The sequence below is a fragment of the Anguilla rostrata genome, chromosome 7, assembly GCF_018555375.3.
Source record: "Anguilla rostrata isolate EN2019 chromosome 7, ASM1855537v3, whole genome shotgun sequence".
NCBI lineage: Eukaryota > Metazoa > Chordata > Actinopteri > Anguilliformes > Anguillidae > Anguilla > Anguilla rostrata.
This window is the reverse complement of record NC_057939.1, coordinates 11,694,285-11,719,153: the sequence shown is the minus strand read 5'-3', so window position 1 is coordinate 11,719,153 and position 24,869 is coordinate 11,694,285. Positions and strand designations below refer to the sequence as shown.

The following is a 24,869-nucleotide window of genomic DNA, read 5'->3' as shown; positions in this document are numbered from 1 at the left end:
CCAGAGCGACGTACAACAAAGTGTGTAACCAAAACCAGGAACAAGTGTGCTGAAAACCCTAGAGGGAAGTACAGTTCTAAGTGCAGGGAACGACCGCATAGTTTAACTTGGACCCTGTTGGTTAATCTGATTAATACAACAGCAAGAAGGGTTTCCTCTGGGTAATCCGGTTTCCTCCCACAGTCCAAAGACATGCAGGTGGGCTAATTGGAGATTCTAAATTGCCCATAGTTATGAGTGTGTGAGTGAATGGTGAATTAATGGTGTGTGTGCCCTGCGATAGATTGGCAACCTGTCCAGGGTGCATTCCTGCCTCTTGCTCAATGCTCACTGGGATAGGCTCCAGCATCCCGCATTACCTTGACCAGGATAAGCGGGTATAGATAATGGATGGATGTCATAGGGAGGGGCAAATATCCTAAGGGCCTAAGAAACCTTGTCTATGACACTGGATTGAAGGTTTTTGACTTTACTCTGAAAACAGTGGAAAGTAAGGTAGAGTGATCAATCATCTCAGAAACCTTTCACACTTGAAATAATTCCAGCTGTGCTCATTTACATATTTTTTTCTTATTATTACAGTTACTACTGTTGTGTTTCTCTGAAAACCAAATGGACTGTGAATCCATATTGTAGCAAATATTTTATGGTTCAAAAAGGGGTTTGGTCTAAGAGTTAGGTGTGGTTTTGATAGATTAGGAAATAGAAGTTAATGCAGACAAAGTAGTTTACACAAATAATACTAAAATTATGTTTTTTTCATCATAACCTGTATTATTACCATTCAAACAAACCAAGTATGCAAATACTTTCCTACTTCATACATCACAAAAGCCATGATACCTTCTAATCAAGTAGGCCTTGGAGGCCTGTTCCCAGCTCAGTATCTGCCAAGATGTGGGATTCACAGAAACCAATGGCTTCTCTTTAAAGCATTACCATGTTAAGCTTTCATCTTAGATATTTTAACCATAGGACCTTTTATAAGTCATTTGAAACTTTGAAAACCAGAAATTTATAACAGGCAAATAATGCAAATAAATAATTTACAATTTTCCAAGCAACTTGACCCTGCTGTGAATTGTAAACACGAGGCTTTATGTTTGCTAGAATCATTCTACTGAAATCATAGGCTATTTACTGTCACTGATACGTTTGGTAATGTCCTGAATTATTATTATTATTTTGCAATTACTAAACACAACGGGTTAATTTCAAAATAACGAATTATTGCTGCAACTGTGCTCAGCAGATTGCCATCATTCTGTATTATCACGTTGCTCAAGGCGTAACAGCTGGATAGCGATTGTCCTCTGATCTTTCATCAAGCGAACGGATCCTTCCTATGTGGTAGGCTATTGTTGAGAAAGTAATTACAACACCGTTCCACACGATCTGCGCAGACGCGAAACATATTTAACATTAATATTGGTTACGCCACCAGAATTCGTAAGCTTGCCAGTAAGATTTCCAGTTAATATTATGCAATGGCTTAACAATCTCTGCTTTCTGAATTCTTGCACAGCCCAGTGCTCACGAATACCAGCACCCGACAGTGACATCAAGACCATAACATTAGGTAGGCTACAATACCAACCCAGCTCGTGGTCGCGCCTTCGACAAGAACGGTTTCAGCACATGGAGGCGTGTGGGGCGGGCCGTGCTTACTCACCTCCAATGACTCGTCGCCAAACGCCCCCCGCCCGCTTTTACTGGGAACATGAGCTTTAGGCCCGCCTCCTTTTGGTTGGTACATCATCCCTGGTCAGCGACGGCGCTTGGTTGAGTCCCCGGCACAGAGCACTGAATAACAATACTGACAGACGCGACGCAAGACAAGGGGAAGATGGAGAAGAAAGACACAGACTTCAGTATTTTGTTAGCGACTGATTCCTACAAGGTGAGGACGTTTATGCCAGGTGTGGTGCTGGTATCGTGTGATCGTCTGGTGCGTTTCGGACTTAGCTGAGTGAAAGTGAAGGGAAAGCAAGGTGGCTTTATCCTCCCAAGGCCATCACGCTTGTCTAGGTCGCCAGTTCTCTAGGCCAAATGGGAGGCAGGATCGCAGGTAGCTAGCTTGCTAGCCAGTATGCACCGAATTCAGTGTACCTTGTCTTAATCGCGATGACTATCTCCTGTACTATATTGGTTCGTGTGGTGATGAAGTTATGCGGTCTGCAAGGATTTATTTTAGTTCAGCATGCAGGTGATGTGCTTTTATGGTGATCTTTCTAGCAAGCGAAATAGGCTGTGCGGGGGGATTGTAGATTGTAATAGCGAGTCAAAAGATGACCCTTTCATCATCCCACCCCCCGATTGTCATTACGAAATCATCTCTTCCTCGTGTAAACATTGGCTAGCAATTCATCTGCCTGGTGTGCTTGATCGCGTTAACAGAATGAATCGGCCAAAACCACCTTCATAACTGGAACAAAACTGAAAGTAACTGAGGCGCTCCAGTAAAAAACGAAACCGATGTATTCCAAGGCGACGCGCTTGGAAGCTATATGTGACTAGCTAGCTATATGTGACCTCTAGGAGTCAGCGTATGCTATGCATTGATAGGGCACTGTAGCCAGCCAAATTGATCTTAAAGTGTAACGGTAGCTACCTGCATAGTTCAACTGGACATTCGACAATTATATGTTTGTCTGTAGCCTAATTCATGCAGTGATATGTTGTCAAAAGTAAATGTGATGTTTTTTCTTAGACATTTTATCGAAATTACATCGCAGCGAAAGCAAAGGGCTGTTTCAATAAAAAATGTATTTAAAATAATTCAAACTGTGTTCAGACATGTAGAGGCTGCAACTGTGCAAGCAGCCCTGCCATACACTGGCTTGATAAGAGCGCGAGCCAAGATTTCGCTTCTACTCCAGATTTAAATTATGTGAAAACTGTTGCACAACGAAATCCGTTTGCCAGGACCCCAGATTTGATTCGATTTTGTCTCATTTTTGCAGGTGTCGGACGTAAATTCCACTACCTGCGAAAATGTCACTCCCTTCACTCACTGAGCACGCGCGCTCAGCCGTAAGGGATTTCCGACAAATCAATATGTCAGTTATTTTATGGGATGTATTCACATTTCTGTGTCATTGCCAAAAAGGTATGAACTCATAAAGTAGCTTACTCTGCGAGAACAATTATAGGTTATTTCTGTTCTGCTTTTTCACAATCGAAATTAGTAACGAAAGAAACAAAAAATAAATGTGGGGAAAGTATAACGTTATGAAAATACATAAAACTGGCAATTGGACAGCTGTAAGCACTCTGAACACAAATCATGATGGACTCCAGAGTATCACTATTCAAAATCGCCTATGTCTATGTCTTCTGAGATTGACCTAGTCTTTCATTTTGCACTGATCTAAGTGAATTTATGTGTAGGCAAATGCATGCAAAGGTATCGTATGCTCAGGATGACTAAAAACATAATTAAACCTATGATTAAGTATAAAACAAAGTTATCAATGAACATGATCAGAATCGCGGTGTGTGTAAAGGTTAGGTTTTGGTGCACTGAAGAAATTAGTGTTTATTATTCTCAGGTTCTGTTTTATTTTCTGATGCTGCAAACTAAGGTAATGACATCATGTAGATATGCTGAAAGGAAAAGCACGCAGGCAGATGTCTTTGTGGATAGTGAGTTCCACAGAAGACACATAAATTGGACCAAATGACAGCACGTTCGCTGAAGCAAAACCAAGAATACCCCTCTCTCTGACATGTGGACAAGATACCCAATTTCACTGTTTAGAATTGGATTCAAGAGAGTGAGTGTGCTTTTGTGTGCTTGTTTGCATGTATACAGTAGCCTAGAGGTGTGTGTGTGGGCCTGTGAGTTTTTACAAATACCTAATCTCATGATGATTGTGAGTATGTATTCCAGCATAACCTAGGGTATTCTTTACATTATTTAGAAATGGGGTGCTCAATTGTTGGGAAAACTGCATTAAGAAGTTTCTTCCAATAGATAAGGCTAAGTGATCAGATAGCATCGCCCGTGTCACTGCTGTTGTGCTAAAAATGGCAGATGCCCTTTAGCGTCTTCTTCATGATTACCTAATACATTTAGTGATTTGTCTTTTCCTCTTAGTCTCTAGAATTAAATACATTTTGAATTTTAAAAAAAAATCATTGTTGTTGAATGATGAATTGTTTTTGTTTCCTGTTATTGAGAGAAAAGGTATTGTCTTCAGTTGCATTGTGATGCTATCAAGAAGACCATACATTCTTCAGATTAGTCTATTTGGAAATAAAAAACAGAAAGAGAGAAAGGCAGATATTTGTATTGTGCATTCACCAGTGAGAGAAATGTGTGGATATTCAGAGCTCCATTGCAGATAAATATTTTGACATGTAAAGAGACATGTTTTGTCTTGTGCAGGAAGAAAGATTTTTAGATATCGAGAGATCTGTCTAAGAGATATTAGAATTTGAGAGCTGTATAACCGTGAGAGAGGAATTTAGATGTTGAGAGAGATTTGGATATTGAGTGTTTTATGAGTGAGGGAGAGAGTAATGGGATGATGAGAAGTCCAACTGGGATCCATGTCAGCATTTACTTTTGGATGAGCTAAATCTTCACAATTATTAATGAGGATGGAGTGGAGTGGAGAATATTCTAAAATGCCTTAACGTGTTGAACATTGCGCATCTTTAATACGTAATGACATTGAGATTCTGTTGCCCAGCTCACGTGTCTAATAAAGACATTTTTTTTCTTTTAAAGATCACATGCCCTGAAAGAAAAGCTCGTCTGTTCTCTAATTATGACTAAACTGAACAGGGCACGTGCTGCATTTACAGTAAGGCGGCTGCTCATGTGTGAAACGGTTTTTCCTGCAGTGCGCTGAAGAAACAGTCAGTGTTCTCCGAGACCTTCCTGTGAAGATGATGCCGCACGCTAGATTCAGCTTGCTACTTCGACAGATTTCCCCTACCTGGCTGCCTGGCTGTATGTGCAGTAATGTACGACAGCGCGACCACGGCGAGGTGGAACGCTCCCGTCTGAAATGTGATGTTGAGGGATTGATGAATAGAACTTTTTATTTTTTTATTTTTTTTTTTAAGGCTTTTCATGTGCTGCACATTTGTATGGAGGATCAGAGCGGTGTGGGAACGCCACCGTACCGCACCGACTTTGTGTTTGATCTTCCCACTAAAAGCGTAATGGCTTCCCCGTGCTCTGCGTTAGGGCTGTGGTTGGCTCTGTGGAGCAGTCGGTTAGACAGGCCTGCCTCAGAGGAGCTGCCTCAGAGGAGCTCAGGGGGTACCCCGGGTCAGGGAGGCGAGGGTTCGAAAACCGTTGGGAGATAATTCCCAGCGTGCTGCAGTCTTTTCCCCCCCATCCTTCTGTCTCCCAGAGTGATGGCGAGGGTTCGAGGCACAGCTCCCTTGTTTTGCATTTTTACAGTGAGCGCTGGACGAATGTAAATATTTGTTCAGTTTTTCCAGCCATTAAAGGGCAGTCTCGATTTTCTTGTTTTGTTAGTTCACTGAAAAGGGCTTAGAATCCACGTCACCAGGAGTATGGCATTGAGGAGGAAGAGATTTTCATTACAAACCTCTGAACCGTTCATTAAGTGCAATACTATCATTGGGAGGTCTCAACTGGAATTGACTACGTTGGAATCGGTTGTGTCTGTGCATTTGTGTGTGCACACGTATGTGTGTGCATGTCTGAGTGTGTGTGGTGAAGATTGCCTCGGCTCTTAATTTTGTACAAATTTGCTTGTGCAAGCTTGAGCATCCTTTGAGGTGTTTGAGCTGTAGTGCTTAATCATGGAGGAAAAAAGTTACATAAGTTTCTTTCCAGTGAATGGAGAAGTGACCGGATAGCTTCGCTCAAGTTCATCATAGCAAATGTCACCGCAGTGAGTACGGGTGATGAGTTTGGGTGTGATTGACCTCCTCTTTCATTTCACCAGAAAGAGGTCCACAGAGCCAGTGTCTGGTAGTGCTCTTCAGACTTCCTCCATCTCAACATTGTGTAACAGTTTCAGCTTGGGCATTGGTGCCCCTTATGGCTATGATGTGGTCCTGGTAGGGCTCAGGGAAGTTTTTTTATTAAATATATGACTATAAAGTGCATCTTTAAGCAAGAATTGTGTGTATTGCATTTACACAGAGTAGTGGAATAGTGCACTGGAAACTTTTTATACATGCAGTATGCTTTCCAAATCAAGGCTGCCTCTTAATTTGCCCATCCTGAAGTTTTCAGGCCTAATCCTGGATCTGCTCTTTCACTTACCTGATGAAAAAACAGGACTTCAGGGCAGATTCAAACTATTCAGCTTCTGCAAGTCTTGAAGTTTAAACCTGTATCTGCTGTGAATGTGGATGTGTGTCGCTTGTATACATGTATTTGTGTGTGTCTGTTCTGTGAGATTTACTCGGTGATAATTATGAATGCTACTTTGGCCGATATGTGCCTGAGTAATCAAGACAGTTACAGTGCTTAATCGTTGGAGATTGTCAGAGTAATTGTAAATGTAAATAAATTAATTTACAATAAATTCTGGTATTTGCATACCTGCGGATATCAACTGGGTTCCTCCCTTAGGGCATTGTTCTACCAGGTAGTGGAGGAGTAGAAAGGTTTCTTGGAACCACAGAACATAATGACATTTAAAATTTGCACTCCTAAATGGCAGTAGAGGGTGAGAGTCGGAGATGGTAAGCAATAAAATGTAGGCCAGAGAAGGGTGTGGAGTAGAGCGTGATGATCCACCGCACTTGTGCAAGCCACATGCTTTGGATGATCAGGTGTACAGATCCACCTTGTTTGTCCTGTTTCATGTGTTAGCGCGCACACGCCCACACACACACACACACACACACAAAGGGTAATTCTCTCTTGACATCAACACGCATTCTTGCGTTTCCTTGGTGAAGCTTTGCATGTGCACTGAAGGGTGCTGTGTAAGTATCGGTGTAATATAATTATCGCAGCTGTCCTGTCTCCTCGCGTTCCCTGTGTTTCCTGTGTGCAATTACATGATACACCTGTGACATGTATAAAGAGCAACTCGCTGTGGCGTGATTCCCACTGTGAAACCACCTCTGTGCAGCGCCCTCGATGTAGTGGCCCCTCAGTAGAGCGGTCCTCTCAGTGGACTGGTTTTGTCAATAGATTGGTTTTCTCAGAGGAGCGGTTCTGTGGTAGTGGTACCCAACCCAGCACCCCAGCTCTGAGAAAGACACAGGGTGATGAAGCAGTAAGAAACCCCTCAGATACACCAAATGGCGCATCGAGGTCACCAGCAGTAAGAAACCAAAACTTATCACGTCAAGGTCACCGACTGTAAGAAACCCCTCCGCAAACCAATCAGCGGAAGTATCTGAATGGCAAAGGAACGTGTGTAGTCCTACCCAGTGCTAGTACAACAGGATTCATTTAATGTTACCTTGATTATCTGACTCCAAAATAGTGTTTTAACCTTTCCTCTGTGCTAACAGTTAAAAATAGACATGAGACTGTTGTCCACTAGCAGAGTTTGTCTACATGGATCGCTATCTAACTCGGTAGATGCAGACGTGTCTTTGGCTTGTGTCGCCTGCATAAATACAATTGTGTATCCTGCTACACCACTAGTGTATAGTTGAGTGACTGCGGGGTGCCGATATCCTGAGTTCTGTGTATGTTAGGACCTTAAAACTGCTAGGAGTGCAGTGGTAAGATTCAAAGAGGAATGCCAGGTTAAAAGGAATGCAGTTCATTGTTCAGTGTGTTTATTAATAATGACAATATACAATGGTGCAAAGTGTGAGTGGTGAAATGGCTATGCGCATGTGATGTATAGGAGACCGTGTTGACGAGTCTCCCCGAACCATTGCACGCTTCCCTTTGTATACAAAAAGATCAAAGCAAAACACCATAGTCATGACAAAACAGTATAGATCAACGGTCGATCTCTGTAAGCATATCACACCAGGTTAGCCTTTGTAGCTGACACACCAACTTGTTCCCCTTGACGTCGGCTTTCCAACAATACAAAACATGATTACACTGTATTATGGAGAACCTGAGTTTTACATAATGCTGATGCAATCGGATGTTTTGTAACTAAGCACTGTTTCTCTGTCGCACTTGCTGACTCCCTGTCACACTTCTGTAAACCGCTTTACAAAGTGACACAGATGGGTATGGGGGTCCGACAGCAAGCACACAGCTGGTATTGAGATGGTTCTGCTCAAAGTTCCTGTGTTTCATCCATGTGTAAAAGTTGCTTTAGCACAATGGTGTCAGTGGGGTCATCATGGTGGGGCTCAGGATAGGTTTTTATAAAATACACTACATGGTCAAAAGTATATGGACACCTGACATCCAACATCTCATCCAAAAGTTGGTCCACCCTTTGCTGCTGTAACAACCTCTACTCTTCTGGGAAGGCTTTATACTAGATGTTGGAGCATTGCTGCAGCGATTTGCTTCCATTCAGCCAGAAGAGCATTAGTGTGGTCAGGCACTGATTGGGCGATTAGGCCTGGCTCACAGTTGGCTTTCCAATTGATCCCAAATGTGTTGGATGGGGTTGAGGTCAGGGCTCTGTGCAGGCCAGTCAAGTTCTTCCACACCGATCTTGACAAAACCATTTCTATTTGGACCTCGCTGTGTGGCTGGGGGCCATTGTCATTGTTCTTTAATTTTCTCTGTTTATCATTCACAGGTCACACATTACAAGCAGTACCCACCAAACACTAGTAAAGTGTACTCCTACTTTGAGTGTCGGGAGAAGAAGACTGACCCCACCAAGAACAGGAAGGTCAAATATGATAAAACGGTCTTTTATGGATTGCAGTATATTCTCAACAAATACTTAAAAGGTATGTGTGTTTAAAAATGAATAGTTACAATTTGTCTTTTTTTCCCGGTAAACTCTGTTTTACTGTCAGCTGAATAGTTACAATTCAAACGGGAATGCATATTAGGTCGACCCCTGTAAGAGAAAATTTTACATGGTCTGACTTGTGGATAAAAAAAATGTTTGTACCCAGACTGTACCCAACATAGGCTAGTTTTTTTGGCCTTGTGTTAGATCATTGAAGCCTTGAGAGGAGTTTTGTTTGTGATAATGTCGGTGTCGAGATGACTGTCATGTGACGAAGGCCTGTGTTAAGCAGTGATTAACCCTGAGGTGAAGCGACATGTGCGGATCAGTGGAGGGAGGAAACACTGCCGCTGTTATCGCCGTCCTGTGTACCGTTGGGAAGAGCAAACTGAAGACCTCATGTTAAGGTTTTTCGCCAGGGCCTCAGACCGCTGCCAGCCACATGAGAGTCAGTTATTCTTCTTTTTAAGCGCGAAACAGAAGTGGATTTCATGGTAGGAGTCGGGTGTATTAAGGTCTGCTGTGGGACACCGGCGGGCACAAAGGAACATCTGCTCATTTGTCCCGAGTGACGCGTAGAGCTGCTGCATCGCGCTTACAGTGCATGGCAACATCCAGTCAGGTCTTTTTTTTCACATTATAAGTACCTGTTTAGTCATTCTTTGGGGTGGTGAAATATTTAAAGGGAGCGTAACAGTGGGCTAGCTTTTGGGACGGTGACGTTAAGCAGATTTGTACAGTGGGCTTGTTTTTTTTTGGGTATGTTGTGCCTTTAATGAGGTGAGAACTGAGGGGGTTTATTTTGGGAAGTAGTTTAAAACTAGCACTGGGCTAGTTCCTAGAGCACTGACCTTAAGCAGGCTAAGAGTGGGCTAGATTTTTGATGTCTGTGGATAGCGGTGGACTGGTGTTTGGTACGGTGTGGCTTTAAGGGAGGCCAACAGTGGTGGACTTTGGGACCCCGTGGCTTTAAGAAGGAGCGCTTTAGTAGAGTGTAAGTACTTTGTCCTGGAGGGACAAAGGCTTTCCTGTCAGTTTGAGTGAAGCTACTAATGCAATAACAGAGGGATGGAGAGGAATGAGAGATTCCAGCAGAGTTTTCTCTCTCCCTCACACCCCCCCCCCCCCCACTTTTTTTTAGGTTAGTCTCTCACAAACTTGTTCTCTTTCTCACCCTGCTCTCTTTATCTCTCGCCCATAATTTTGCTCCCACCTGTCTCGCCCCGTCTCATATTGTCCCTCATTTACTCGCTTCTCTTTTTTTTTTTTGTCTCTCACCTCTTCCTGTCGCTTTTATTTTTCCAGGAAAGGTGGCCACTCGGGAGAAGATCCAGGAAGCAAAGGAGGTGTATCGCGAACACTTTCAGGACGACGTCTTTAATGAGAAAGGCTGGAACTACATTCTGGAGGTATGCAGGAACTGCCGACAGGGGTTGTGAGTGTACTGTTGCCAAATACACTCTCCTCTATCTTATATATTGTATGAATAAAATAATAGGATTGATCCTAAATTTGATAAAAGCAGGGAGCAGCTAATTATTTTGGCACGTCAAACTTTGCTGATGTTGTTTTAATTAATTTTAAGATCGATGTCACAGGACAATGTAAATTAAATGAAGACTATCCTGGAATTTTGATTTGTAAGAATGTTCAAAATAAGCTTACCACCATGAACCACAAACATGGTGCACCACATAAAGCAGGAGACAATATGTTACGATATATGATCAGGACAGTTTCTATGTGATAGTTCCATGCTAAATTAGTCTCTGTACTGAACTGCGCTTTGATGAAGTGAAATGGTCTGCATTGTGTTTGAGCTTAGAAGCTCCCTCAGGAGGGTCCTGTTACATGCACTCACCCTGGGAAACCGCATCTCAGATTCCAATTCAAACATTTTTGCTTATCTTTAACATTTATTCAGAACTGTAATTTGACTCTTTTATTAATAATGGGTGAAGGCTTGGTAAAAATATTCTTTGAGATGTCCATGTCTGCCAAGATGTCTGTTCCTGTTTGTTTGTTCATGTTTGTTTTTGTTTGAATAAGAGGCGCTTCTTCCATGGGTACTTGCGCCAATGGTTATTTTGCACATTGTCCATTTGCACAGTTGGCCTGTACAGCTGCTAAATTTTAGTACATTGCTCAAGGGTACAGCGCCTGTACCTCGGCCCGGAATTCGAACCTGCAACCTCGTGGTTACACAAGTCCACCTCCGTAACCGCCGTGGCATGTTGCCAACAGCTTAAGTGACCTGCTCAGACTGCTTAAATAGCGGTTTAATTCAGCGGCAGTGCCGTTATCTGATTGGGCACCAGTGATCCCTCTGGTTGCTGGCGCGCCTGCAGTCTGCCTGTGCCAACGGCGCCCCGGAGAGTGCTGCTCCAGTGCCAGGACTGTGCAGCTCAGCTGGTGGACTGCGGAGTGACAAGCAGCAGTTGGCAGCATGCGCTTCGGTGGAGGGCATGCGCTTGTCTGCGTGTGTCCAAATTGATATTGAATTGAGGATGTAGCAGCAATTAGATGGGCCTGTGAATTCAAGTAGGCATACCATATTTGGAGGGAAAAAGGTGATTAAAAATTGTGAGAAAGAAATAAAATCAATAGTGGATTGGTTAAAAAAAAAGTGTGTTAATCACTGATTTTTAATGAACTGCGGCTTCTGAAAGGTGATGGGTAACACCCTCTTTTTTTCCCCCCGGGTACAGAAGTACGATGGGCACCTGCCCATCGAGATCAAGGCGGTGCCGGAGGGCAGCGTGATCCCCCGCGGGAACGTCCTCTTCACCGTGGAGAGCACAGACCCGGAATGCTACTGGCTCACCAACTGGGTGGAGGTCAGTGAGACAGACAGCGGGCAGTTCCCCCTCCCTGATTGCTCCCACCAATGCCCCCCCAACCCCCCCCCCCCACTGCTCCAAAGCAAATCTGACTGTCCAGTTTGCTTAAAATCAGTTTTTTCAGGCCCTGATCACACGGGCTGGCTTTTTTTCCCCCAAACGATCTTTCGGTTAAGTCAGTTAACGTTTGGCTCTTAACTGAACGTCAGCCTGGGGATGCCATCACTTGACACCCGGCATCAGTCATTAGTCCTAAGTGGAGAAAACGTGTGGTTGGGTTGGGAATGTTGTGATGATGACACATGGTTCAAGCATTTCTTCATCTGGTTTTGGTTTGTTTGTGCTCCTTGGACAAATTATGAATACAAATAAGACTCAATTCAAGATTTGGAGCCTGCCTAACTGCTAAATGTAAAACCATTTTGAGATTGATTGACATAGTGGTCTCAAACTATTTTGATTGTGCAATACAGTATGAGTAAACAATGTAATGAATAAACCCCTGTGCTTACATCTTTTTATGCTGTCTTTCATGCAGGGATTGCAAGTTAAAAGTGAAGGGATTATAAGTACAGAGCAGTGCTCAGTTAGCGGCTAAATCGAACCTAATTCATTTATAGCGGCTGAAAGGAAGACCAGGGTACACAGTAGACCCACCGTACCAGAGATGCAAGAAACTGCCCCAAATGACAACTGTGACAGTCCATGCTTCTGTGTCCTCCAAACCTTTTCATCCTCTAAACTCTTATCTGGGCTCATTGGTCCCTGTGCTAGATTAATTATTCATAGTTTAGTTTATGTCCCCTTACAATATAGTCCTTATGCACTATGTCTTTGAATGACTTATCACTTTCTAAATTTATGATTAGATACATGTAAACTACGATTTGATAAATTTAGACTGTCTGCTTGACTGGGTTAGAAATTGAAACAAAGATAGCTGAATAATGTAAATTGTATATACGGTATATGTATTTTCTTCTTGTGAAGAGTGAAGATTCCAATAAATTGACAGTGTAATTTAGCAAATTATATATAATTACCTATCATTTATTTAATGTTATATTTATTTTCTGTGCATAAGCCCTATTCTGTGGTGACTCTCACAGCATGTAGTTCATCGTTTACGCTGAACAGATGGATATTTACTGAAGTTTCTTGCTCTCATCTGCCATGTGAACCTGAAACATTCTGGTTATGATAATGGATAATAACACTAATAATAATAATGGACTTTATGATCGTAGCGTTCCCGTGAAGGGGTAAGCTGACCTCAGCCGCCACCAATGATGCGAAATAACTATTACAACCCTGGTAGTGTTCTAATGTGTAAACGTAAAGCAAACATGAGCAGTGCTGGATGATTTCTGGCTGCGGGTGTCATGCGCCTGTCGGTTTTCAGGGGTCTTGGAATGGGGGACAGACAGGGCGTGAAAGCGTTCGCTGGTTGACCAAAAACAAAAGAAAGGTTTATCATTCCACCATGCGGGCATTGTGTTTCCATCGACCTGACCTCCGAGGGGTCCTGGAAATGGCCAGGCCGTCCCTTTGTGTTGACTTTACTTGCACTGACAGTTTTCCCAGGAATGTGTACGTGCATCGACCGTCGCCGCAGCTGGCGACACCATCGGGGGCTGGAGCCGCGTTGTTGTTGGGTTTAGTTACATTCCGGCTGGCTGCGCCCAGTCTGCTGAGGTCTTTATGGTGATGGCGCATATTTTCATTTGGGTAAACATGTTGTTGGAGGTGATGTCACGCTATCGCTAAGATGTAAGCACAGGCGTTCATTTGTGGTATTTTTATGAGCATCTCCCGGTTACAGCAATGGTGTGTGCTGCCCTAAATATTTAGTTCTCCAGTGTAGCAGATACAGTGGACCAAAATGGAGACACAGAAAAGGGTATGGTCACTTACCAGGCAGCTGTCTGCTGAAATGATGTTACAACTCCCATCCCCCTCTGGCTCACCCTGCAGACGATCCTGGTCCAGGTCTGGTACCCCATCACCGTGGCAACCAACTCCAGGGAACAGAAGAAGATCTTGGCGAAGTACCTGATGGAGACATCAGGAAACCTGGAGGGCCTGGAATATAAGCTGCACGACTTTGGCTACAGAGGGGTCTCATCACAGGAGGTAATGGGCTCTGTGCCCCTGCCGCCTCATTTCAAACCCTCATTTCAAAAGCATAGACCTTGGTGTCAATCCAGGCAACTGCCAGTCCACTGTCTTATCTGTTTATTTACTTCTTACATCGACAACTCAGCGACTTTTAATAAGATTTGAAAGTGCCTGCGCCCCTGTTGTTAATTGACAGCAATGCTTTAATTAGATCTTAGCCAGTGTTAACGAGATGTAGTTTACTCAGTCGTGCTATGAAGAGGACACTTACAAGGTTTCAGGAGGAACTGGGCTGAATATCTGTATTTTGAGCAATTGTGGTGATATGTAATTGTACAGAGGATGTTCACTTTTTTTGTTGTTGATAATAATAGTAATTATTATAATAATAATTAATATTATAAAGGCTTTGTTCAAAAAGCCAACTCTGATTGTGTTGAAAGCCATTAGTTTCCAAGCTTGATCCTAAAAGTGTTTAATAGTGCAGAGTTTGAAATCCAGTTGTAACTTCTGTTTTGAAAGACTTGTTGTAACCGTATTGGCCGAAGTTGTAAAACTTCGTCCTTATGGGTTTGCACTAAGTGACTCTGCATTATCTGAAAGACAGTGGGATTCACACAGACCCAGACACCACATCCCATTATAAACTGTAGAATGTGTGCCATTGGTTTCAGACTGCAGGAATCGGGGCATCTGCACATTTAGTGAACTTCAAGGGCACAGACACCGTGGCTGGAATTGGCGTCATCAAGAAATACTACGGCACCAAGGACCCTGTGCCCGGATTCTCTTTGCCTGCAGCAGAGCACAGGTAACCCATAAACACAGGCAGCTCAGGCGGAACAGGTTGTGCTGCACCCTCTGTCCCCCAGTGTATATTCACGTTATTCAGAATTATAAAGATTATTCACCTTGATATTTTCCCTCCTCATGCAGTAGAACTGAAGCAGTTTTGTGTTCAGATATATGTTTTGTAATTCCGGTATGTACATACCAGTTTGGCTTTCATTTTAAATCAGGGCCATGCTTCGGGTTGAAGTGCTGTGGTAAACTTTAAACACAAGGCTTGCTCACTGCAGCAAGGCCATTTACTGCTGCCTGACTTCACCTTTCAGCTGTCCCAGTGCATTCTGGGAAAGCTGGCAACTGTGGCTATGATTCCCTGTTATGTAATGTTCCATTACTCAGATTTTTACTTTCCCAAGGGTCAGTGAATACCTCTTACATACACAGCACAAAGATCTGTACCCGTTATTCAGTTCGGTTTTTAGAAATCACCACATCATTTCTATTATAACTGGCTTGTCTCCCTGTCCTTAATCCTCTCACAGTGATTTAGGTGCCCTCTGTTGGTCTCAATGTCTTACTGCATTTCTGAGTTCATAAGCAGTGTGTTTGAGATCCATTAAATCATTAATTTTTTTTAGTGAGATTTAGTGTCACTGTTGTCCCTTGCTCATCATTCCTTATTCTTCTTACAGCACGATCACTGCCTGGGGGAAGGACCATGAAAAAGACGCCTTTGAGCACATTGTGAAGCAGTTCCCCTCCGTTCCTGTCTCCATCGTCAGCGACAGCTACGACATCTACAACGCCTGCGAGAAGATCTGGGGCGAAGACCTGAGGAGTCTCATCGAGTCTCGGAGTGCCGAGGCCCCCCTCGTGGTTCGACCGGATTCAGGAAATCCCCTGGACACAGTACTGAAGGCAGGCCTCTGTTTCTGCTTTGAGTCCGGTTTCAGTGTAGAAATTTGGGCCCACCCTTAGGCCAAGATTCAGTCAACATTTGACACTAACGTATTATTCAAAATAAACAATGGTCTTTTTGCAGTTTCTTTCACCATGACAATCGCTTTGGTTGGCACAAAAAATGTACTCGCCAAATCTGTGCCTTAGTCTAATAAAGCCTTTCTGAACAGTCAATATATCACACTAAAGTAGCCATACTCAAGCACTGACATTGTGGAAATGTCTATGTGTTTGACACTTTCGAAAACATGACACATATCCAGGACCTCGTTGCGCTCCTGTTTTAGGTCCTGGATATTTTGGGGAGGAAGTTCCCCCCTACAGAGAACAGCAAGGGTTACAAAGTGCTGCCCCCCTACATCCGAGTGATCCAGGGGGACGGAGTAGACATCAACACCCTTCAGGAGGTGAGTGCACATTATCTGGGCATTTTGCATGTCCCGTAGGAAGCCAGTATGTGTCCGTATGAGCGGGTGCTGAACTTCTGCTCCTGTCCCTTTGCTGCGCAGATTGTGGAGGGCATGAAGCAGCACAGGTGGAGCATCGAGAACATTGCCTTTGGATCGGGCGGGGCACTACTGCAAAAGCTGACCAGGGATCTCCTCAACTGCTCCTTCAAGTGCAGCTACGTGGTGACCAATGGCCTGGGGGTGAGTACGGACTAGGCATGCAACAGTGCCAGATTTTGATGGTACGATTATAGCCTGAGGAAAATTACGGTTCCAAGGTTTTAAGATTATTACGGGGTAGTTTATTATGCGACAGTATGGAGGGAAGAAATAAAACACTTAAGAATTTCATAAATGTTTTATTGCTTTACTCCACTGAATAAATTTTAAACAATGTTTTGGTTTATAAATGTTTTATTGTATTTTTCCTCACCATTCTTTTGGACCTGCGAATAAACCATGTAAGCTTACTTTATACTGAAAACGTACACAGGTGAAAAGTAGGTGCATTTTAGCGATGCCGCATCCCTGCAAAATCAGCTTGAGGGAAAACGAAAGTAAACTTGCATAGAGGACTACTCTGCCGTGAACTGCCCCAGCCCTAAACTTAGCGAACATTAGCTAGTTAAAATTATTATTATTTTTCTACCTTGCTTGGGCATGCTGGGAGGGATGGTGATCTCTAAGATGCAATTCTGAAATTAAAAAGTACCAGTGCATGGATATAGCTGTCACTAGCTGTCCTAACCCTGATTTATGAATGCTGCCGTGTGCCCTACTCATGTGGCCTTGTTCTGATGGTGTGTTTCCCTCAAATACCCTGGACATCCTGCAGTGCATTGAAAACGGTCCAAGGTGCTGTGATGAATGGATTCCATTTTGTTTGTCGCAGGTAAATGTGTTTAAAGACCCTGTGGCAGACCCCAATAAAAGGTCAAAGAAAGGTCGCCTCTCCTTGCACAAAACGCCAAGTGGAGAATTTGTTACCCTGGAAGAAGGGAAAGGGGATTTGGAAGAGTATGGTGCGGTATGTATTTATAGATTTGTTTGTTTGTTTGGCTTCTTCTGTTCTTACTCTTCATTTTGTCCTGTCATATTTTGATCCAACAGCCAGTCATTTCACATCTTTTTACCTGGAAGGGCCTGCTTTTATTCAGCTGCAAGAAACTAAGATCTGAGCGACAAATTAACAATGCAAAAGAATCACATATAATCTGTACCAGATAATCTTATAGCATGGCTCTCTCTCTTTCTCTTTCTCTCTCTCTTTCACACGCACAGGACCTCCTGCACACGGTGTTTCTGAACGGAAAGATTGTGAAGACGTACACCTTTGATGATGTCAGAGACAATGCTAAGCTGAAGGATGGTGAACTGGTCGAGCTGCTCCAGTAAACCTCAGCAGCTCCACCACACCCTGGGTACCCTCCCCTTCCCACTCCACACCTGGGTATCCCCACTTCCCAAAATACTGGTTCTCTAAAGGACTGAAGATGTTAACCCCACTGCACGTCACAACCTGGGCACATTTGCCCAAAGACTTTGTAAAAGTACATATACACTTACCTGTGCAGTGTACAGAGTGGTTTATGTTTGAAATTCCAGAATCTACTCGGCTTTGTTGTACTGTTAGTGATGGGAACATGTTAAATCATGAGATATTACCACAGTTAGATGATTTGTATTCTTGTACATAAGAACAAGCTCTCTGCTGACCACACACCTTTGAACAAAATTAAATAAATGTGTACATTTACAAATGTTTCTAAAAAATGAAATAAGCTGTTCAGCTCTAGATCGTAAAAAAAAATTGTTAAATGTTGCTGAATATGATCTCTGTGTATGCTGACAGTTGTTACTTGTTAATGAGGATTATTGTATTTCTTTATGCAAATTATGTTGTTGATTGGGGGAAAAGCACTTTTAATTTTGCAAACAGTTTGCCTTTTATTTCGGAACTAGACCTTTTCCCTGTCACAGATGCCAAATACTAATCTTAATATGGCCAATTCTGTAGAAATCTAACCTGTGATGTAGCAGTAAGACTGTCTTAAGTTAATAGCAAATCCACAGCATTAGTATAGAAATGACAGAGTCAGTTGATTTTTGTACAAGTACAAATATACTGTATTTGTTTATACATCTATGTTTTTTATCATTTTAAAAACAAATACTTAAGAGCATGCCACAGTTTTATTAAATTATTATGAACATGAATCATTTTACTTGTTTGATTTTACAATTTTGATACTTAGCATTGTTTCAGACTTCAGAGAATTTCTTTTTTTTAATGAAAGGTAAATATTACTTGGAACTTATCGGTCAGATTCTTTTTACATTGAGGTGGCCAAACTTCTCTCTTGTACAATGGTTTATTACTAGAGGGAGCTAGCTGAGTGTGGAAAAACAGATTATTATTATTATGATTATTATGATTATTAATTATTAATTACATAATGATAATATTAAAACATTTTATACCAAAAGAAAATCATCTAAAGCACTCAGTTGTGGTGTGATTGACATGCTTTTAGCTCCCGTATGTGTAGTAAACTGTATGAATGCCATATTGACTGACTATATGATGAAGATGGGTTTTTATGTACTTGTGTTGTTTTTCCAGTATGTCCTTCCTTCCTATTCTGGTGAAATTTTGAATAACATTACTGTGGCATTCTTGTCAAAATATTAAATTGACCACCCTATTTGCTGAAATATATTTTCTTTTATATTGTAAACTGGAAAGAAATGCAAATGCATTCCCTTTTCTAGCTGCTGTAAGATAATAAAAAAAGAACTCTGAGATGTATTTCACCAGTCTTAATGCACTAGCTTTTAATCAGATAGTGAAAAAATATCACATTTTGCAGAAAAAAGAATCTGTGCTAGAAACATGTGTGAAGGTTGAAATAAAAAAAGCAATATCAGGTTGATTCTGTCTGCCTGTGTTTTCTTTTCTCTGGCCATTTAGTTTTTCCAAATTCATGAAATGACAGCAATTTGTGACTTGTTAACTTCACAGTGCTTTTGGGCGTATGCATTGGGCCTAATATGTTTTGGTGATCCCTTGGTAGATTTTTATAGTTTAGAATAAATGGCTAACATTGACTTGCAACTTTAATGCATCTCACTATTTTGGCTACTTGAATAAGTTTTGAAGAACAAGACAGAGCAATTACATTAAATCGCGTTAAATAGAGTTTAGGATTGTCGGGTTCTGTAAGACGTTTTTGCAAATAATAAAACATAGGCCTAATAAAGAGTTGGTTGTGGAAGGTTTCAGGACTGCGAGTTCAAATCCGGATCATTAACATCCAAAGGAATTTCCAGAACTGCTTCAGTAAATAAGCTCATACTATAGATTGCCAACGTTAAAATGTAACGGTAGCTTAGTTTTGCATTCACCCTACGTCGGTTAAAGAAACGTAGGCTAATAGCGCAATAACCTACCCTTGGTCTGCACAGACGGGGAAAATTCGGCAGCTGTAGTTGTTGCATCGCACTTCGCAGCATTTTGAGTATTCGTAGCTTTTCTGAGTTGGAAGTCAGATGACTTGCTTTGAATACGGGACCCTAGGGGAATTTCTGAATGCTTGAACAACGGAGGAGCAGTGGAGGAAAAAGAATCAAGAACGCATAGGCTACTTGCTCTGCTGGCACAAGGAATGCTGCTCCATCCCGAACAGCAAACCAGCTACCGAGGAAGTTTGCTCTGGACCATTTGCTGCTAATTCTAAGTTCTTGAAGAGCCCTTATTTGCAGAAGAGATGAAAAAAGTGGAGCAGTAAAACTGAGCATTTAACGTTGCATTAACCGTGAGATAACTAGCTAGCTAACAAGAAACTAGTTATCGCACTGCAGCTTGAATCTCAAGATTTTGTCAACTTTGGTTGGCTGACGTTACTTCTCGGGTTTCTTCTCCTTCCATTTTTTGTAACTTTTGAAAATCAGTGCATATTTGTTATAGCTATCGACAAGTTAACGTTAGTTCATTTACCAAATGATGACAGCACTGCGCTTAAACTTGTCTCCTTTGAGGGAACCGCTTGGTTTTATCAAAGTTTTGGAGTGGGTAAGTGCCCATCAGCATTCCTTAGCTTTGGCACAATTTGGCTGTTGTAAAATATAGCTTGGTTAGCTAACAGTTTAGCTGGCTTAAGAAGTTTTATCCGACGTCATCAGGCCTCTCTGGGAACAGCTATATTTACGATTTTAAGTGAAGTTAATAACTTTTCCCTGATTTTCAGCAAAGCTTACTACCTTGATAACTGTAGTAGTTTATAATTTAGATTAGCTAAATTAGCTCATTTACATGTAGCTACCAGCCAGCTAACGTTCGTTAGCGTAATCGACGACAGAATCGCAACCTGTTGGCTAACCTGGACTAATCTAAGTAGAATGGCACATATTTCAGGGACCGACTAGTTAAATATGTCAGTATTTAGTTAGCATGCTCTACTAGCTAGCTAACAGTTAAAAATGACCTGCTCATTTACGGACCTTTGACAGATTATTGTGTTAGCTATACATTCATGATTTTCTGTAATAAGTCAACAGTTAACTTAATACTTTGCTTGACACATAACCATTCCTGAACTGGTTACACATTTGATTCGCACTTGTTTATGGTAACTTGACATTGGCTACCTGAACTAAATCCACTGCGCCAATCTAACTGGCAGTTTTTTTTTTTTTTTTTAATTCATTCATTTTAATTCTGTATTGTTAGCTACGTTAACTGTTATTCAGTTCTAAAGGGGTGTCAATGCTGGCATAGCTGCTAGCTGACAATACTGTTATCAGTTTTAAAGCTGATTTACAACAGTATTTGGCAAGAAAGTGATGACGCGGTGTAGGGAATTTGATCAGCTCAGATTTTTTTTTGTTTGTTTGCAAAACAACATGTTGCACATAGATCTGACTAGTAGGGGTGCGACCCGTCAATCGCAATTTTTTGACAGTTCATTTTGTTTGTTCAACACGGTAGCTAATTATGTTTTGACACGCTTGTCACAATTTCTGATAAAGCTTCTAGGCTTCTCCTTTGACAAATCTGGGACAGTAATTTGTCCACAGAAGTTAAGGCTGAGTTTTAAAAAGTAACTTTAACGTTATTATTAGGATCTTCACTGTTACATGCTCACATGTATTGCTTGCAGTCCAGTTTCATTCTCCTCGAGGAGCAGCCATTAATGTAATATCCAGCTCTACGCTTGTGCAAAGAATTTGTTCACGGTGGCCCAGGCAGCTGTTGCTTAAGGCGTGTCATTGCGTGTTCTTTGTGTATGCTTTGTGTTTTCTGGTTTGCTATATAACTGGGTATGCGTTTTACAAATCGGCCTGTGTGAGAAGCCAGTTTTTATTTAAATGCAGCGTTTGGTTTAAGTACTATCAGTGTACTTTTCACTATGGTAATGATTTAATTTCCCTGTCACAAGACTGAAAGTACCGGGAATTCCAGTCTAAACTAAAATTTCAATAAGTGATCAAAAGTGGAACCTCTTAAATCTATAAATCATGGTGGTGTAAATCACACAAATTAAGTGTTTCACGTAATAACGGAATGTGTTGGCTACCCTGCAGCTGGTTAGGCTACTGCGTACTCGCAGCTTAGATTTAGCATTTCTCAAATTCCCAGATCACCTCTTGTAAACCACGGCCCAATGAATAAGTGTGCTTCAGTGTTGCATACACAGATTAGAACAGCATGGACAAACTTAAGAAAACAAACCTAGCATAACCAATAAAATATTAGTTAAACATTTGTAGATTTAGCTGATGGCTCAATGCTTATTCATTTTTATTTTAAATGTTATTTTCTTGTAGCTTGCAGCCATTTTCGCATTTGGAAGCTGTGGAGCATACGTTGGGAGGACTGTTGTGTCTGTGCTCTGCAGTGAAGGCAAGAATGAAACATTGAGTGCCACTTTCTCCTACCCCTTTAGGTGAGTGATGCATAGACTAAGATACAGTTAGTAATACCAAATAATATTACTGATCAAGGTGTCAGTAAGTAACTGAGATGTCCACTGAGGGGTCCCCAAACTTTACATCAGACGGCCGATAAAACCCTTAATTAAAATGATTAATATTTTGACTATTTAGCCGACACACTACAGGCTATGGTCCTGTTGGAAATATTGTAAAGGGTTAATAACATGGATCATAAGTTAGGAAGCCACTGTCCATGGGGTTGTCCAAGTCAGTGTCTGTGAGTGTCACAGTGTCTTTGACCTTGAAGTGTGCTTATCCTAACTATCCTACCTAGGAGTGGTATCATTTCAGCAGGTTTCCCTTGTCTTAGAGCTGTCAGTGCAGTGGGAAAAGTTCTCACCAAAGATTCAGTACAGTTTCCAGATGATCAACTCCTGTACTATTTCAATTTTTTCTATTTCCTAACAGCAGGAGTTTCCAGTGTAACACACTCATTACCACACTAGTAATAACCGTATCATTGTATTTGGACATGATACATAATCATAAGACACGTTGTAACATGTTGGCTTAAAACAGTAGGCAGCCAGAACCTTCAGTATTAATGGAGTAGAGTATCTAGTGAGTATAGAGTACCTGTGATGTCACTCCCAGAAGCCCTCAGCATACGTGTAATGCCCACAGGTTAAGCCAGGTGCCGCTGGTGAGCAGCAACACCACGCTGTGTAACCGCACTGTGGCAGAGACTCATCTCGTGGGAGACTCGTCGTCCTCGGTGGAGTTCTTCGTGGCCATCGGCGTCCTGGCCTTTCTCTACTGCATGGCCGCGCTGCTGATATACCTGGGGTACATGCATGTCTACAGGGACTCGGACTTTGGGCCCATCCTGGTGAGAACAGGGCTGGCGTTCCACAGTGGACTATTAGCATTATTATCAGCAATAGAATTGTCATTATTTATTTGTATTATTCTTATTATTATGATATTATTATAATGAATCATTAGAACGATGTCGTATAGAGGTCTTCTTGCACACAGAGAGATGAGAGGGAGCGTTTGGTCCCGATGCGTTTGCGTTCTCCCCGCAGGACTTCCTGATGACGATTGTGTTCGCCTTTTTCTGGCTGGTGTGCTCGTCGGCGTGGGCGAGGGGGCTGCAGAGCGTGAAGGACGCCACGGGCACGGAGGGCATCCGGAGCACCCTGGCGCTGTGCCAGGAGGAGGGCGTGGTCTGCGAGGTCACGGAGTTCGCCCCCACGCGCAGCCTCAACGTGTCGGTGGTGAGCGCTGCACCATTAACACCTCTCAGGGGTGGGAGCCGCCACTGTGGGGGCTCCTGAGTCTCACAGATGCGCATGCAGAGGAAGCATACAGAAATCTAGGGTACAGCATTCATGGATGATTCCAAGAATGTATTATACAAGTAGCCTTTAGAAAATGCTGCTGTTCGTCCATGCTGGTTCATGTGAGTTTTATTCTGATACACCAGACTGTGTGTGCCTTAACCGCTAGCAGACTGATCTCTGCCTCTCTGTCACTTGTCCAGGTATTTGGCTATCTAAACGTGATTATATGGGCCGGCAATGCCTGGTTTGCTTACAAGGAGACTCGCTGGCACGCTCAGAAGAATTCCGCCCAGCATGGGGCGGGGCGTGGGCCGGTCCCCGCCCCCATCTGACCTCCAGGTAGCTTCCATCGTCCTGACAGTTGACCCCCAAAGGCAGCCAGTGTCTCCGGGCGTCGCCCCAGTAGCGCGGAGCGCTCGCTGAAGCTGTGGTACCCCAGCTGCCTGCACCCGCCTTGTGAGCCCGATTCCTTATATCAATCATCGTCTCCCTTCTAGGTTAACCGCTGTTCTTGTGAAGAAAATGGCCTCTTAATTTCAGCTTTCGTCTTTTTTTACAAATTATTTTTACTCCTGTAGAAGTATATTACTCCATTTTGTGATTACACCACTGCTATCGTTTGATTTTTCACTACTTTCTTTTTTTTACGATTTGCATGCTTTTATTTGCACAAATAATCTTTTTACGATTCCAAAAATGTATCCATTTATCACTGTTGAACTGTAACTTGAGGTTTGCATTAATAACTGGTCTAGTATAAGCATAAGACAACCATCCAAAGTGCCAAAGCATGACATGTGTTGTGCTGCATCTCCTATGTGTCATTCTCCTGATGGTGTGCGGCCCACCCTGAGGACTGTAGCCTCTCCAGCCTCCTCCATGCAGTACACCTAGCTTTAATTTGTTGCGGTCCTACTGGGTTGGAAATCACCTGTCAGTCTGTATTCACCAAAAGCTGCGTGCATACCAAATAAGGGTTTTTTTCCCCAAATAAAAGCCCTATAAAATGCAATCGGTGTCTTCACAAATGTTTTTTTATATAGCTGATCCAGGAAGTTGTTGGGGACTATTTCCGAATTCTCTTCCTTTTTAGCTTTTACTCTGAACACTTTAGCCCTTCCACTGCATAATCAGGAAGAAGGTTGTGTACACTGTACATTCCACAAGGACATTTGTGTATGAAACTTTATCATTCCACTCCCGGGTTCTCTTTAAACATATACTAAGCCCAATACTACTGAAAATGAATCGGTGACTTTACTATGTACAGTAGGTCTAGCATTGTCATTTTGCTCTGGGATATTTGTCCGAATCCAACAGCAAAAATTCAACCCAAGTTATGTCAACCCACTGTGAAATCCCCGTCTGACTGTGTGCCCTCCTGACCACACCAAATAAAAGCCAGTTTTGGCTCCTGCGCCTGGAATTTGCTCCAGCTATAATACTGCTCTTGTTTGCTGGTCTATCTTGTGACTTCTGATTGCCGTTTGTCTTCGCTATTGGTGTCCGGAAAACAAACACAACATTATTTGAGCGGTGGGAATACCGCAGTGTGGCCAAGGCCCACAGTAGAAGGAACCGGTTTGCTGCTAGAGG

The 24,869-nt window shown here is 42.5% G+C and overlaps 2 protein-coding genes across 2 annotated transcripts; both read left to right on the top strand.

Annotated features, from left to right (window-relative positions):
* The first annotated feature begins 1,742 nt into the window (after window positions 1-1,742).
* On the top strand, window positions 1,743-18,926 carry nampt1 (nicotinamide phosphoribosyltransferase 1). Its single transcript, XM_064342810.1, has 11 exons — window positions 1,743-1,900; window positions 8,676-8,832; window positions 10,143-10,246; window positions 11,546-11,674; window positions 13,652-13,810; window positions 14,470-14,606; window positions 15,277-15,502; window positions 15,832-15,951; window positions 16,054-16,194; window positions 16,886-17,020; window positions 17,275-18,926. Exons 1-11 carry the CDS (start codon window positions 1,847-1,849, stop codon window positions 17,386-17,388), a joined length of 1,476 nt encoding a protein of 491 aa, XP_064198880.1. The 5' UTR covers window positions 1,743-1,846; the 3' UTR covers window positions 17,389-18,926.
* A 459-nt stretch (window positions 18,927-19,385) lies between these two features.
* sypl1 (synaptophysin-like 1) lies at window positions 19,386-24,285 on the top strand. The gene is made up of 5 exons (XM_064342809.1): window positions 19,386-20,065; window positions 21,820-21,938; window positions 22,612-22,816; window positions 23,016-23,207; window positions 23,474-24,285. The coding sequence occupies exons 1-5, from the start codon at window positions 19,994-19,996 to the stop codon at window positions 23,603-23,605; spliced, it is 720 nt and encodes a 239-aa protein (XP_064198879.1). The 5' UTR covers window positions 19,386-19,993; the 3' UTR covers window positions 23,606-24,285.
* The last annotated feature ends 584 nt before the right edge of the window (window positions 24,286-24,869 follow it).